The following is a 13,051-nucleotide window of genomic DNA, read 5'->3' as shown; positions in this document are numbered from 1 at the left end:
AATATCTGGGCTCGGAGGGACACCTGGAGGGTACACAGGGTGCTGCCCCAGAGCAGCTCTGTGGTCACCTCTGGACTCATTCCAGCAGCTCCACATCCCTCCTGTGCTGGGCCCCCAGGGCTGGGGCAGCTCTGCAGGTGGGTCTCACCTGAGGGGGCACAGGGGTAGAGTCTCCCCCTCCCTGCCCTGCCCTGCCCTGCCCTGCCCTGCCCTGCCCTGCCCTGCTGGGCACTGGGGCTCAGCCCAGCCCAGCACTGGGGGGCTCTGGGCTGCCAGAACACACGGCTGGGGCTCCTCATCCCCCAACATCCATCCCCCTGTCCCTCTCCCCAGGGCTGCTCTCACTCCATTCTCCAATCTCGCAACGTCTCTTTTAAATTAGAGGAAAACGTTCCGCAGAACAAAACACCGACCGAAACATCTGGGAGGCGCCTCCTCCCTCCGGCTTTTAGAGCCCCGGAGGGTCCTTCCCCCGGTACCGGGATGCGGGTCCCGGGCAGGGCAGGAGGTGCCGGGGGCGCTCCGGCCGTGCTGCCTCTCGCCACCCCCCTGGTGACATCAGGACCCCAGCGGTGACGTCAGAACCCCCAGCGGTGACATCAGAACCCCCAGCGGTGACATCAGTACCGGCCCCCCCGGGCCCGCCCTGCCCGCCAGCGACAAAAGCGCCGAGCGGCCGCCGGAGCGGCCCCAGCGCCGTTCCCGACACCGGCCCGCGGCACCGGGCACGGAACCGACACCGAGACCGACCCCGGATTTGATACCGACCCAGCTTTCACACCGCCCCGGCCCGGCTCAGGTGGGTGCGGGCTGGAGGCGGCCCCGGGTCCCGCCGAGCGCAGCGGAGCCGCTTCTCCCCCCCTCCGGTACCCGGGGCTGCCTCAATCCCTCCATCCCTCCATCCATCCTTCCCTCCATCCTTCCCTCCATCCCTCCCTCCATCCCTCCATCCATCCTTCCCTCCATCCTTCCCTCCATCCCTCCCTCCATCCCTCCATCCATCCTTCCCTCCATCCCTCCCTCCCTCCATCCCGGTCCCCGGGGGGGCAGGGGGCACGGCCCCGCCCTGGGTGGGCACCGGATCCGGGGTCCCCCAAAGGCGCTGCCGGTGCCGGGACAGCCCCGCGCCGGGCGGGATGCGGAAGCCGAAAACTGTTGCATCAGAGGGGCTGAACTCGGTAAAGCTCATTTCCCGAGAGGCTCACTGTGGGCTCGGGTCGGTTCCCAGGGCTGGTTTGCCCTCCCGAGCACAGGGCTGGGCACAGGCTCCAGCACCGCTCCCAGCGCCGCTTTCCAGCCCCAGAGCGCTCAGCCCGTGGGAGGCGGCTCGGGAGCTCTGGGCAAAAATCCGAGCGCTGCCGAGTCCCTGATCGGATCTTCTGAACTTCTGTGTGAGAAGGGACCGCTGCTAAAATAGTCTGAGGGTTGAGGCTGGATTTGGACACTGCTGGCTTTGGACACTGCTGGATTTGGACACTGCTGGCTTTGGACACTGCTGGCTTTGGACTCTGCTGGCTTTGGACTCTGCTCCTCCTGGCTCTGGAGCCTGGGGAAGGGTGAGAGGAGAAGCCCTGCAAGGAGCAGCTCTGGTTATTTGGTCTGTTCCTGCTGAAGGAGAGGAGCCCGAGGTCAGAGCTCCTCGGGGTCTGCAGCTTTATCCCAGGGACAGGTTCACTCTCTGCTCGCTGTGAGCAGGGACAGGACCCCAGGGAAGGGCTGGGGCTGTCAGGGAGGGTCAGGCTGGATAACAGGGGAAGATTTTTTTCCCCAGAGGGTGCTGGCACTGCCCAGGCTCCCCAGGGAACGGGCTCCAGGGCTGTGGCAGCTGTCACTGCAGCACCAAGGCTCACCACAGTCACCCTGGCCATGGCATGGGGCAATAACAGGAGGGCTGTGGCCCGAGGAGGTGCCTGGGTCACTCTGAGCATTGTCTCCCAGCTTTGGACTGTTCCCTCCTTTTTCCTGGCGTTGACAGGAGCTGTGAGGCTCCAGGACAGGGATTTGTGCTGCTCCTGGCAGACAGGGCCAGTGCTCCCTGGGAGGCAGCTGAGTGCTGGATCCCTGAGTTCTGCTGCTTCTGCTCCTTGTGCACCCTGCAGTTTGTGCACCCTGCAGTTTGTGCACCCTGTGAACACTGAGGGTGCTCCCTGCAGGTGTGGGGATGTGGGAAAACTGCTGGAGCTCCTCCAGCTGCCCCATCCCAGCCCCACAGAGTCCTGCCCCTGTTCCTGACTGTGCTCTCCCCTGCAGGATGCCCAACTGGGGAGGAGGGAAGAAGTGTGGGGTGTGCCAGAAGGCCGTGTACTTTGCTGAAGAGGTGCAGTGTGAAGGCAACAGCTTCCACAAGTCCTGCTTCCTGTGCAGTGAGTACCACACCTCTCCTGACCCCCTCTCTGCTTCCTGGGCTCCTCGGGGTCTCTCCAAACCCCACAGCATGGCAGGAACTGGGTCACTCCAGGACACTTGGGCTGTCCAGGCTGTCGGGGCTGACCTCAGCCAGCACCCTGCAAAACCAATCCATCCCTGCTCCAGGGAAAGGCCAGGCTGGGTCCTCTGCTGTGTGTCCAGATGTGGAGGGTTGGAGCATCAGACAGGGCTCTGCCAGCTGTGGTGGCAGGAGGTGGCACAGCCCATGCAGTGCTTGGAGATGGAGCTGGATTTAGTCTTCTATGTGGCTTTCCCACGTTAAAAACTGGTTGAGCCTGGGGAGATTGGCGTGGAATCTCCTCGTGTCTGAGTGGATGATGGAAGAAGATGTGGTCCTGTCCTGGCCCCTGTGCCGATGGAAAGCCTTCTGAGAAGGGCTGAAGCATCACCCCCAGGCTGTCTGCAGACCCACTGATGCTGAGGGTGTCTCTGGGGTATGTTTGGAGCCAAGTGTCACCTCCAGGGAGGGGCAGCACAACAGGATCTGGCTGCAAGTGATCCAGGGCCGAGCTCCCTTCCTTGCCTGCTCTGAAGGATCCTACAAATCCTGCTGGGATCCTGATGGAAGTCCCCAGACACCCTTCCCTGCCTTTGGGGGTCCCAGGGCTGTGGTGTTGCAGTGCTGAGAGCACCTGGGGCATTCAGCAGGGCTGCAGGACATTTGAATCAAAAGATAAACAGTATCTTCAGCCTGTGTGGTACCAGATTACTGTCCCTGGAGACTGTCCCATATCAGTGATTCCCCTGTGCCTACAGGAGATGGGGCTTGGAGCAACCTGGTCTAGTTTAAGGTGTCCCTGCCCATGGCAGGGGATAGGACAAGATGAGTTTTAAGGTCCTTTCCCACCCAAACCTGTCTGGAGTTCCATGGACAGGAGCACACACATTGCCTGTGTCTGCTGGTGGCTCCTCCAGACGTGTCATCTGCCACAGAGCAGCAGAAATGCATCCCCAGGGTGCCCTTCAGGGCAGCAGGGCCCCACTGAGGTTTAATGTTCCCTCAGCTGTTCCCAGTGCCCTGGTCCCACCTCCACCATCCCATCACAGCAGGGCCCTTCTCCATAGGGGCAGCAAGCAGAGGTGGGATCTGGAAACTGGGACACTCTGGAACTGATCTCTTCCAGCAGGGAAACCCCAGTGAGCTCATGGGGTGATCCCTGTGCCCACCTAACCTGGCTGCTGGATACTTCTGGTCCAGCCTGCCTGGGAAGGAGCACAAACAGCTGGATCCAGATGGGAGGGAGGCAGAGGGAGGCTGCTGCTGTGCCTGTGCTCCCTGCAGAGCCTGGCCAGCGTGGGAGCTCCCATTAGTGGGAGTTTCCAGGCTTTGGCTGCTGGGGCTCAGCAGGGGAGTTGTAGAGGTTTTTTCCTGGGCAGGACGAGGGTGACGGGCTGGGTTCCTGCAGCAGCTGCTCTGCAGAAGGAAATCCTGTTTGTTCTGTGGCCTCTGATAAAGAGGGTGGGGAATGCTGCCCTCACCCCTTGTGCACACAGCTGGTTTGCCAGGGAAAGCTGCTGCCATGGGATGCTGCACCCAGAGAGCAGGGCAGGCCTCCAGGAGGCAGGGAATCAGGATAAAGGCATTGCTGCCAGGTGGGAATACATGGCCAGAGGGGGGAAGAAGGTCCCCCATGTGTGTTCATGACAGCAAATGCCCAGGGGGTGGTTCTGGGCTCGGGGCTGCTGTCCCTGTGCCTTGCAGGCATTTGTTATCCCACTCTGCATGTACCCAGCAGCTCTGCCTGTCCTGGCTGTGTGTCCCCAGCTCAGGCTGTGGCTCAGCCCACCTGCCCCACTGCTCCAAGGCCATGCCACAGGCTGGGGGTGCTGCTCCTGAGCTCCTGCATTCCCAGCCTGTTTCCCAGTGCTGCGTTTGGGCCCCATCAAGGAACTCTAAACCTTTATCTTGAGGGGAGAACAACAAATACTTCAACCAGATCTGCCAAAAACATCATCTAAAAAGAGCCAAGCCTACCACAGTGCATGAGAGCTCAGGGAGCTACTTGGTGATTGACTCCTGGCCGTGCTCCAGCTGCCTGGGCAGTGCAGCAAAAAACGAGCTGGAATTGGCCTTGGAAAGCACAGGCAGCTCTTGTGTAATTGTTTTGTGGAGCAGCTCAGCTGCTCTTAGAAAAACAAAGGGTCCTTAACTCTGTGAGTGCAGTGCACTGGAATTTCTGCAATGCACAAACCCAGGGGCTGGGTAAAACAATTTTTTCTGTTGCCTCTCAGAGCTCTGTGAGTACATGTGAAGGACTGTGAAAGAGACTGTGTGCTGGAGCTCCAAATCCATCAAGATGCTACTGAGATCGTTCACTGCTACCCAGGACAAAGCTCAGCCCTTTGAAATGCCAGTGAAAGTGTCCAGATTCCTTCCTGATGTTCTGCCTGAGCAGTGTCACCCCAGGGCAGCGAGGAGGTCCCTGCAGCAGCTTTGGAGCCAGTTACCAGCTCTGGTCTCCCCCAGCTGGGATCTGTCCTCTATCCCCAGCTCCTGCTGTGCTGGGAGTGTGCAGTAAGGACAGGACTCTGCCAGAGCCTCCTTAGATGGCAGGACACGTTTCCCTTTCCTCCTCCTGGCTCCAGCAGAGGCACACAGGGTTCTCCTGGCTGTATTTAGTCATGCAAGGGCTGCCTCCTGCCCCTGCTCACTCTGTGCTGCTCCAAGGGGAGCCGGAGCAAGCTCTGCCCTGTTTGCATTCCTGTGATATTGGGGAAGGCCAAGAAGCTGCTGGAAGCCTCGACATTTAAGGCGTGGAAAACAGGAATGGGGGAAGTTGTGTGGCAGCTGCAGCCGGATCTGCGTGGGGCTGGCTGCCAGCACTGCAGACCTGCCCCAGGAGCTGGGATCCTGCACAGGACACTGGACAGCACATGGAATTTGGGTGCTGGTGGCCTCTGCTCCTGCTCCCTGGGCTGAGTGTCCCAGGAAGGGCTGGGAAGGGACGTGGCAGAGCTGGGACAGGAGCTGGTACTTCCAGGACCTTAAGGAGGTTTATAAAAAAGAGGTAGAATGACTTTTTACACAGATAACGAAAGGGAAAGGGGGGATTTTTTAAACTGAAAGAGCAGCAATCTAGATTAGATATAAAGGAGAAAGATTAGATATAAGGAAGTAATTCTTTACTCAGAGGGTGGTGGGGCATTGCTTCCCAGAGAAGCTGTGGGTGCTCCATCCTTGGAAGTGTTCCAGACCAGGTTGGACAGGGCTTGGAGCAACCTGGGATAGTGGAAGGTGTCCATGGCAGAGGGTTGGAATTGGATAATCTGAATTGAAGGTCCCTCCTAACCCAAACCAGTCTGTGATTCTATGGAAACCTAAAGATCAGGAAAAGGTCTGAGCCCTGCACCAAGCTCAAGCTCTGGGTGGGCTCAGCAAGGCCCCTGAGCCTGGCTGTCATTTCCTCCTGTCCCATCTGACATCCCACATTGACCCTCAGGGCTCAAACACCAGCTGAGTTAGTGTTCCTCACCCCTGCACACCCCAGGCTGGGGCAGGAGCAGGGCTGGGGTGTCCTGTGAGCCTTTTGGGAGGTGACTGTGCCTGCTGTGTGAAGCCCTGGCAGTGCCTCGGGTGTGCTGATGGCCACAGGGCTGCTCTTGGATGGCTCAGGAAAACCACATTTGCTCACAGTTCTTTGTCCCAAGTGCTCCCTGCTGTGGATTGGGAGTGGGGCCAGGACATCCATCCCCAGGCTTGAGAATCCTGCAGTGATTCAGAGGGAAAACTCACCCCCATGGTGTCTCTGTAGGAGAGCAGCCCCCAGAGGGTTAACAGCACTTTCCTCCCCTTGGTATCATCAACCCCGTTGGCTTTGGCTTTGTTGGTTGCTTCCTTTTAAAGCCAGACACTGCTCTTGTTGTGATCCTTATCGAGCCTGGTTTGCATGTGCTCCCTGCAGCTGGATCTGGATCCTGGGAGGGTTTCCCTGCTCCTTGAAAGCCGAGCTGTGCTGTCCCTGTGAGGGCTTGTTTTCCCCAGCTCATTACCCAGCTCTGGCAGAGAGGGCTGATGCCACACCCTCCCTCCTCTCTGTTCCAGTGGTCTGTAAGAAGAATTTGGACAGCACCACTGTGGCCGTGCACGGCGAGGAGATCTACTGCAAGTCCTGCTATGGGAAGAAGTACGGCCCCAAGGGCTACGGCTACGGGCAGGGGGCAGGGACCCTGAGCACCGACAAGGGAGAGTCCCTGGGAATCAAATATGAAGAGTGAGTTTGAGCCTTGTTTTCCACCCCTGGGGCTGTGAGCACCTTGTCCCCACAGCTGTCCTGTGGTGCTTGGTGTGCAGCCTCTGTGCTGCAGTGACCATGGTCTGCCTGGCCCTGTGCCCCTCCAGGGAATCCCAGTGAGCCCCAAGCTCCCAGCAGTGTCCCTGGGCTGCCTGGCCCTGTGCCCCTCCAGGGAATCCCAGTGAGCCCTGAGCTCCCAGCAGTGTCCCTGGGCTGCCTGGTCTCTCTGACTCTCCAGGGATTCCCAATGAATCCTGAGCTCCCAGCAGTGTCCCTGGGCTGCCTGGCCCCTGTGCCCCTCCAGGGAATCCCAATTAATCCCGTTTGGTGGGTGGGATGGGACGTGTCCCCATTGCCTGAGCATTCTGCCTGCCCCCTCACAGCACAGAGTCCTTAGGCTGAACCTTCCAAGGTTCAACAACAACACATGTTCAACAAAAACAACACATTGTTCCTGAAGTTCCCTTATAAACTGGGCTGGGATTTGCCATCCCATAGTCCTTCCCTGCTCCCTCCTGCATCCCTGACCGTGAACTCCCTGCCACCCACAGGGGCCAGCCCCATCGAGCCCCCAACCCCAACGCAGCCAGGATGGCCCAGAAGGTGGGAGGAGCTGACGGGTGTCCCCGCTGTGGCCAGGCTGTGTATGCGGCTGAGAAGGTCATCGGAGCTGGGAAGGTAAGAGGGGATGCTGGGCCTGGGGCAGGAACACCTTTGGAGAGGCTCTGGACCTGCCCTTGCCCAGGGCTGGCCTTGGGTCCAGTGGCCATGTTCATTTAGAAGCCTGGCACCAAAAGGGGATCTTGGCCTGTCTGGAAGGCAGGTTGTCCAGGCTGCAGCACTTTCACAGAATTGTAGATGGGGAAGAAATGCATTTTATATTAAATATTTACAGCCCTGCTCAGCAGAGGCCACAGTGGACACCCTGCTGTGGGTGTGCTGGAGGGTGAGCAGTGACCTGAGCCATGGCCAGTGTTAGTGTTCACTGACAAGTGCAGATTTCTCCCCTCTGTGCCACAGGCCAGGATGTTGCAGCTGGGATTTGGGGCAGGCAGTGGATTCCAGTGGTCAGCACTGCCCAGGACAGGAGCTGTGGGTTTGCTGGATGTTCCTGAGGCTGCTCTGGTTGGTGGTTCAGGGTTTGGTGTGCAGGTCACTGTCACAGCCCTGGCACTCCCTGTGCCAAGGTCATCCCTTCACCAGGGGATCCCTTCACCAGGGTCATCCCTTCACCAGGGCCATCCCTTCACCAGGGTCATCCCTTCACCTTTCCCACCCACCTCTGCACCCTGAGCTGTGACCTGGTGCCAGCCCAGCTCCTCTGCAGGGCCTGAGGACCCTTTTCTGCCCTGCAGCCCTTGGACCCCAGATGAGTCCCTGCCTGGAGCTGCCCTCCCCAGGAGCTCAGGCACCTGCAGGGCTTGTCTGGGGCACTAGGCCAGGCTGCCTGGCCTTGTGCCATGGGGACAGGGTGGCCCTGCTGGGACAGTGTCACAGTGATGAGCTGTCACTCCCTGACCTGGCTGGGCTCTGCCCTCCTGGGCTTTGTCCTTGGCCCTCATCCCCAGAACAAGGAGAGGGGGCAGAAAGGGCCCTTCAGCATCATCACCCCCCAGCTGCTTGTGATGGACACATTGAGGGTCAGCCCAGGGTCAGAAGCTGAATTTACCCTTAAAACCATGATCTGGGCTTCCTGGTCAGCTCCTGGCCTCATTGTTTACAGGGAACCAAAGCTGGTGAAATAATTACACTGAAGTAGACCCAGAGAGGATTCCAGAGCATGTATTTCATATGCTAATGTTTGCTGGATGACTCCATCCAATACCTCCTCCTCCTTCTCCAGCCCCCGAATTTCACATTTTCTTCCAAAAAAGGTTTTGTGTTTTCCCAAGTGTTTGTTTAAATTCCGTGGTGAGCAGCTCTGGCTACTTAAGGTCTGCCTGAAGGCTGTGAGTTCATTTATCTCCAGGGGACTGCTGGAACCCTGGGGGGTTATTTTTAAACACTGTCTGGTTTTGGCATTTTTCCTGTTTGTTGCCTTCCTTGGAGTTATGGTTGTGTGGGGCAGTTGTCCCATCCTTGCTGCCATCCCAGCCTGACATCCACCAGCCGTGGGTCTCAGCTGGACAAGGGGGGCTTTTATCTCCTGGTTTAAGAGAGGACAGTCCCCAAAGAGGAGGGGATTCCTCCTTACAAATTATTGTAGAAATTACTGCACTAATTACTTCTCTAAGAGTGTGGGCAAAATGCCTCCAAAAGCAGATCAGCACAGGGGCAGTGACCACACCTGGTGTTTCCTCTCTCTATTTGTCCTGTGGGGCTGGGAGTGGTTTCCAGGGAAAAGCTTTTATCCCCTTCAGAGCTGTTTGCCCCCTATTTTGGATCAGAAGCAGAGCAGGGAGGCTGGCTGGTACCAGGCCTGGCTGTCCTGTCCCTGGGCTCTGACCGGGCTCTGCTCCTGTCCCGCAGTCCTGGCACAAGTCCTGCTTCCGCTGTGCCAAGTGTGGCAAGAGCCTGGAGTCCACCACCCTGGCAGACAAAGATGGGGAGATCTACTGCAAAGGTGAGCCCCCCGTTCCCTGCTGGCTTCTCCTGGGCTCCCAGGGGTGGGGGTGAAGACCCCTCTGCAGGGACCCAGGGGTGGGGGTGAAGACCCCTGTGCAGGGACCCAGGGGTGGGGGTGAAGACCCCTGTGCAGGGACCCAGGGGTGGCCCAGCAGTGATTTTGGGGACTGACTGTGCCAGCCACAGAGCCAGGGCTGAGCCAGGGCCTCCCTGTTTGCCCAGCAAACCTGGCAAACCTCGTCCTGCCCAGGCAGGGTGTGCTCCTGGGGAGGAGCTGCTCCTGTGCCAGCCTCACCTGTGTCTCCCTTCCGTCCTCTGCAGGTTGTTACGCCAAGAACTTCGGTCCCAAAGGCTTTGGCTTTGGGCAGGGCGCAGGGGCTCTGATCCACTCTCAGTGAGCTCCAGGCCCTGTGCTCACCTGGGGCTTGTCCCCTGCTGCCCACCCGCCCCACGCCACAGTGAGTGCCCCACTGTCCCCCCAGCCACTGCTGCTTCACAGCACCAGCCCCTTCTCCTGCCTGCCCCGGCGCTCCCTGGGCCGGGGGGGTCCCAGCATTGACCCCATGGGGGTCACAGCACTGTCCCCATGGGGGTCCCAGCATTGACCCCACGGGGGTCTCAGTAATGTCCACATGGGGGTCCCAGCATTGACCCCATAGGGGTCCCAGCACTGTCCCCATGGGGGTCTCAGTAATGTCCCCATGAGGGTCCCAGCATTGTCCCCACGGGGGTCCCAGCATTGTCCCCACGGGGGTCCCAGCATTGACCCCATAGGGGTCCCAGCACTGTCCCCACGGGGGTCTCAGTAATGTCCCCACGGGGGTCCTGCTGGGGCAGGTGGCCCAGGGAGGCCACCCCCTCCCACTGCAGCGAGGCCCCAGTGCCCAACTCCTGCTCTGCGTTGCAGCCCCGACACCGAGCAAAGCAATAAAACCTCAGAGACATCAAAGCCGAGCAAAGCAATAAAACATCAGAGGCGTCAACGCTGACCCAGGCCTGGCCCCGACACTCATTCACCGTCTGGGGCTGAGGACAGGCCCCGGTGCCCGGAGCTGGGGAGGTGTTTGCAGCCCTGCCTTGTAATTAAAGCCCAACGGCAGGAATGTGTCAGTGCACTTTGACACGGCCCAGCTGTGGCCAGCTGAGCTCTGCAGCTGGGCTGGGATCAGCTGCCCCTCTGCTGCCACCAGGAATCAGCGTGGGATGGTTTGGATTGGAGGAGGAGACCTTAAAGCTCATCTCCTTCCACCTTCCACTGGCCCAGGTTGCTCCAAGCCCTGTCATTGAACACTCCCAGGGATGGGGATAACAATTCCAAAAGCAGAGGTGGCAGGGGCAGCCCTTTTGGGGTGTGTTGGTAGCCCCACAGTGTGTTCACCCTCTCAAAACCCCTCTCAGGGTTTTTAGGTGGCACCTCTCCAAGCAGGCAGGCCCAGTGTGCCAAGCAATTAACAGCTTTTCACCTATTCCCTGCTTTTTTAGCAGCTCGTGGATCATGAAGCCTCCAGTTTGGCAGCTACACAAGTTTAATGGGTTTTCTTCTAAACTCTTCTCTCCCTTTCTGTGATTCTCCTGTCGGACCGGTGGGGCAGACTGGGACCAGCCTCCCTGCAGCTCAGAGCTGGGGACTCCACAGGGAATTCAGTTCTGGGGTTTTTTTATAAGTTACAAACATTGTGGTTGAGCAAATGAGATGGGGAGTGTTCTGAGAAGCACAACAGAGGCAGAAATCCCTTTTTTGGGCAGGACTTGGGCTCCTTTATCAGCTGAAGTGCTTTCTCCTATTCATCACACCCGGGGTGTTTTTGGAGATGGGGAGTTAAGTCTCTACCATCTCCAAAAACCTCCTTCCTCTAGATCCCAGCAGGACCCAGGGCTCTGGGCTGTGTGATGAGGGTCTAGTGGCACTTGGGGTGGGGGGACAGACAGCCCAGGCTCAGGTGGGGTTGGGAGCCACAGCATGGAGGGCTCAGGTACCTCCCTGAGAGACCCAAACCTGCCTCCCTCCCTTGGCACAGGCCCTGCTGCTCCCCCACGGAGGTGGGAGAAGGTTCTGGAAGCTCTTGCAGGGATGGGGGGTCAGGAAGCTGCTGCAGAGGTGTGAGCTGGGGCTGTCCCAGGGATGGAGGGGCTGCTCTGTGAGTGTGTCGTGCTGTGCTGCTGCTGGGACACCTCGGCTGGATGTGCCCAGCTGGGACCATGCCCAGGTTGGTCCATGAAGCTGCAGTGAGTCTCTGTTTGGTCCCTTCCTCGTGCAGATGTGGAGGTTCTGTCAGAGAGAGGGGAGGAGCAGGAGCCCCTCTGCTCTGCAGCCAGGCTGGGGTGTCACCTGGAGAAGACTCCGGGGAGAGCTCAGAGCCCCTTCCAGGGCCCAAAGGGGCTCCAGGAGAGCTGGAGAGGGACTGGGGATAGGGGCCTGGAGGGACAGGACAGGGGGGAATGGCTTCCCTGCCCGAGGGCAGGGTTAGATGGGATGTTGGTAAGGAATTCTCCCCTGTGAGGGTGGGGTGGCCCTGGTTACCCCTGGTTTGGGCAGGGGTTGGCAGCTCTCAGCTCCCCCCGGGCTGTGAGGATGGAGCTGGATGCAGAGCCAGAACTGCCCAGGGACATCCCAGAGCAGTGACAATCCCAAAACTCCTCTCCCCGAGCTCCCAAGGCTCAGCACCCCCGTGTGTGGGAAAACAGCCTTGGAGGGGGAACCCACAGATGTGCTCTGCAGTCCCGGGGTGCTCGGGGTGACCCCCAGGGCGGGCTGACGTCAGGAGGCTCTCCCGGGACACCCGGGATCTCTGCCAGGGCCCAGCCTGGCCCCAGGGAGCACCAACCAGTTCCCGGCCCCGCCAGCCGCCCCGCCCTCCTAATGAGGGATAATGAGGAGCATCTCATCAGGCTGCAGACTTGTCCCCCGGCCACGGCGGCTGCGGCAGAGCCCCCGGCAGGGCCCGGGACTGATGGAGGGGCTGGAGGGGCAGGAGGGGCTCGGCCGGGGGTCTGCAGGGCTGGGTCTGCAGGGTGGGGCTGGGGTCTGCAGGGCTGGGGTCTGCAGGGCGGGGCTGGGGTCTGCAGGGTGGGGCTTTGAGGGGTGGGAGCTCTGTGTGCTGAGGTTGTGGCCCAGCACCCTTGGGTGAGAGCCTGGAGGGTGTGTGTGTGTGTCAGGGGCTGTCCCCATTGCTGCTGCCTGTTCTCTGCTTTAGTCTCCCCTCCTGGGGGTCCCCAGAGCCCCTGCCTGGCTGGTGCTGCAGGCACAGCCCTCTGTCCCAGGACCCCTCGCCCTGGCACTGCAGACCCCAGCCCCCCAAACCTGGAGGCACTGCAGCCCCCAGCCCCCCAAAGCTCATGGCACTGCAGCCCCCAGCCCCTCAAACCTGGAGGCACTGCCCTCTGTACCCCTGGCTGGGATTTGATGCAGAGTCCCCTGCCCAGTCAGCCCAGTGTCCCCTCCAGCCCTGCACCCCATAGCCCTGTGCCTGCAGGGCTGCACCCCAACTGCTGCTGCTGCACCCCCAAGAGCTGCTCCTGCCCCTCCAACATCTGTCCCTGCCCCTCCAACATCTGTCCCTGCAGCCCCAAAGTCCCCCGGCCCTGCCCCATCCCACCCCCGGCCCTGCCCCATCCCACCGCCCGTTCCCACAGACCCCCCAGGCATCCCCTGCCCCGGGGCACCCCAAAGCTCCTCCCGGGCCGGGCCGGGCCGGGCCTGGGCGTGCAGGGAGCGGAGCAGGAGGGGCCGGGCAGGAATGCGAGTGGGAGAGCGGCCGGGCAAGCAGCGACAGCTCCCGGAGCGCGGATCCCACAGGCGGCCGGGGCAGGAGCGGGGCCCGGGCAGG

The 13,051-nt window shown here is 60.3% G+C and overlaps 1 protein-coding gene across 4 annotated transcripts; it reads left to right on the top strand.

The window, feature by feature from the left end:
- The first annotated feature begins 660 nt into the window (after positions 1-660).
- On the top strand, positions 661-11,888 carry CSRP1 (cysteine and glycine rich protein 1). Of its 4 annotated transcripts, none has more exons than XM_083878476.1 (6): positions 661-799; positions 2,251-2,363; positions 6,470-6,638; positions 7,211-7,337; positions 9,129-9,222; positions 9,546-11,883. In XM_083878476.1, the coding sequence occupies exons 2-6, from the start codon at positions 2,252-2,254 to the stop codon at positions 9,620-9,622; spliced, it is 579 nt and encodes a 192-aa protein (XP_083734602.1). In that variant the 5' UTR covers positions 661-799; position 2,251; the 3' UTR covers positions 9,623-11,883. The 4 variants fall into 4 exon arrangements, with proteins under 4 accessions (XP_083734602.1, XP_083734603.1, XP_083734604.1 ...); XM_083878477.1 differs by lacking the exon at positions 661-799 and adding an exon at positions 1,453-1,556 and having other exon boundaries at positions 9,546-11,886; XM_083878478.1 differs by lacking the exon at positions 661-799 and adding an exon at positions 1,507-1,628 and having other exon boundaries at positions 9,546-11,886.
- Positions 11,889-13,051: the final 1,163 nt, after the last annotated feature.

Source organism: Zosterops lateralis, assembly GCF_965231275.1.
Source record: "Zosterops lateralis genome assembly, chromosome: 26".
In the NCBI taxonomy this organism is placed as follows: Eukaryota; Metazoa; Chordata; class Aves; order Passeriformes; family Zosteropidae; genus Zosterops; species Zosterops lateralis.
Note: the sequence above shows the minus strand (reverse complement) of the source record. Positions and strands in the feature narration are given on the sequence as shown.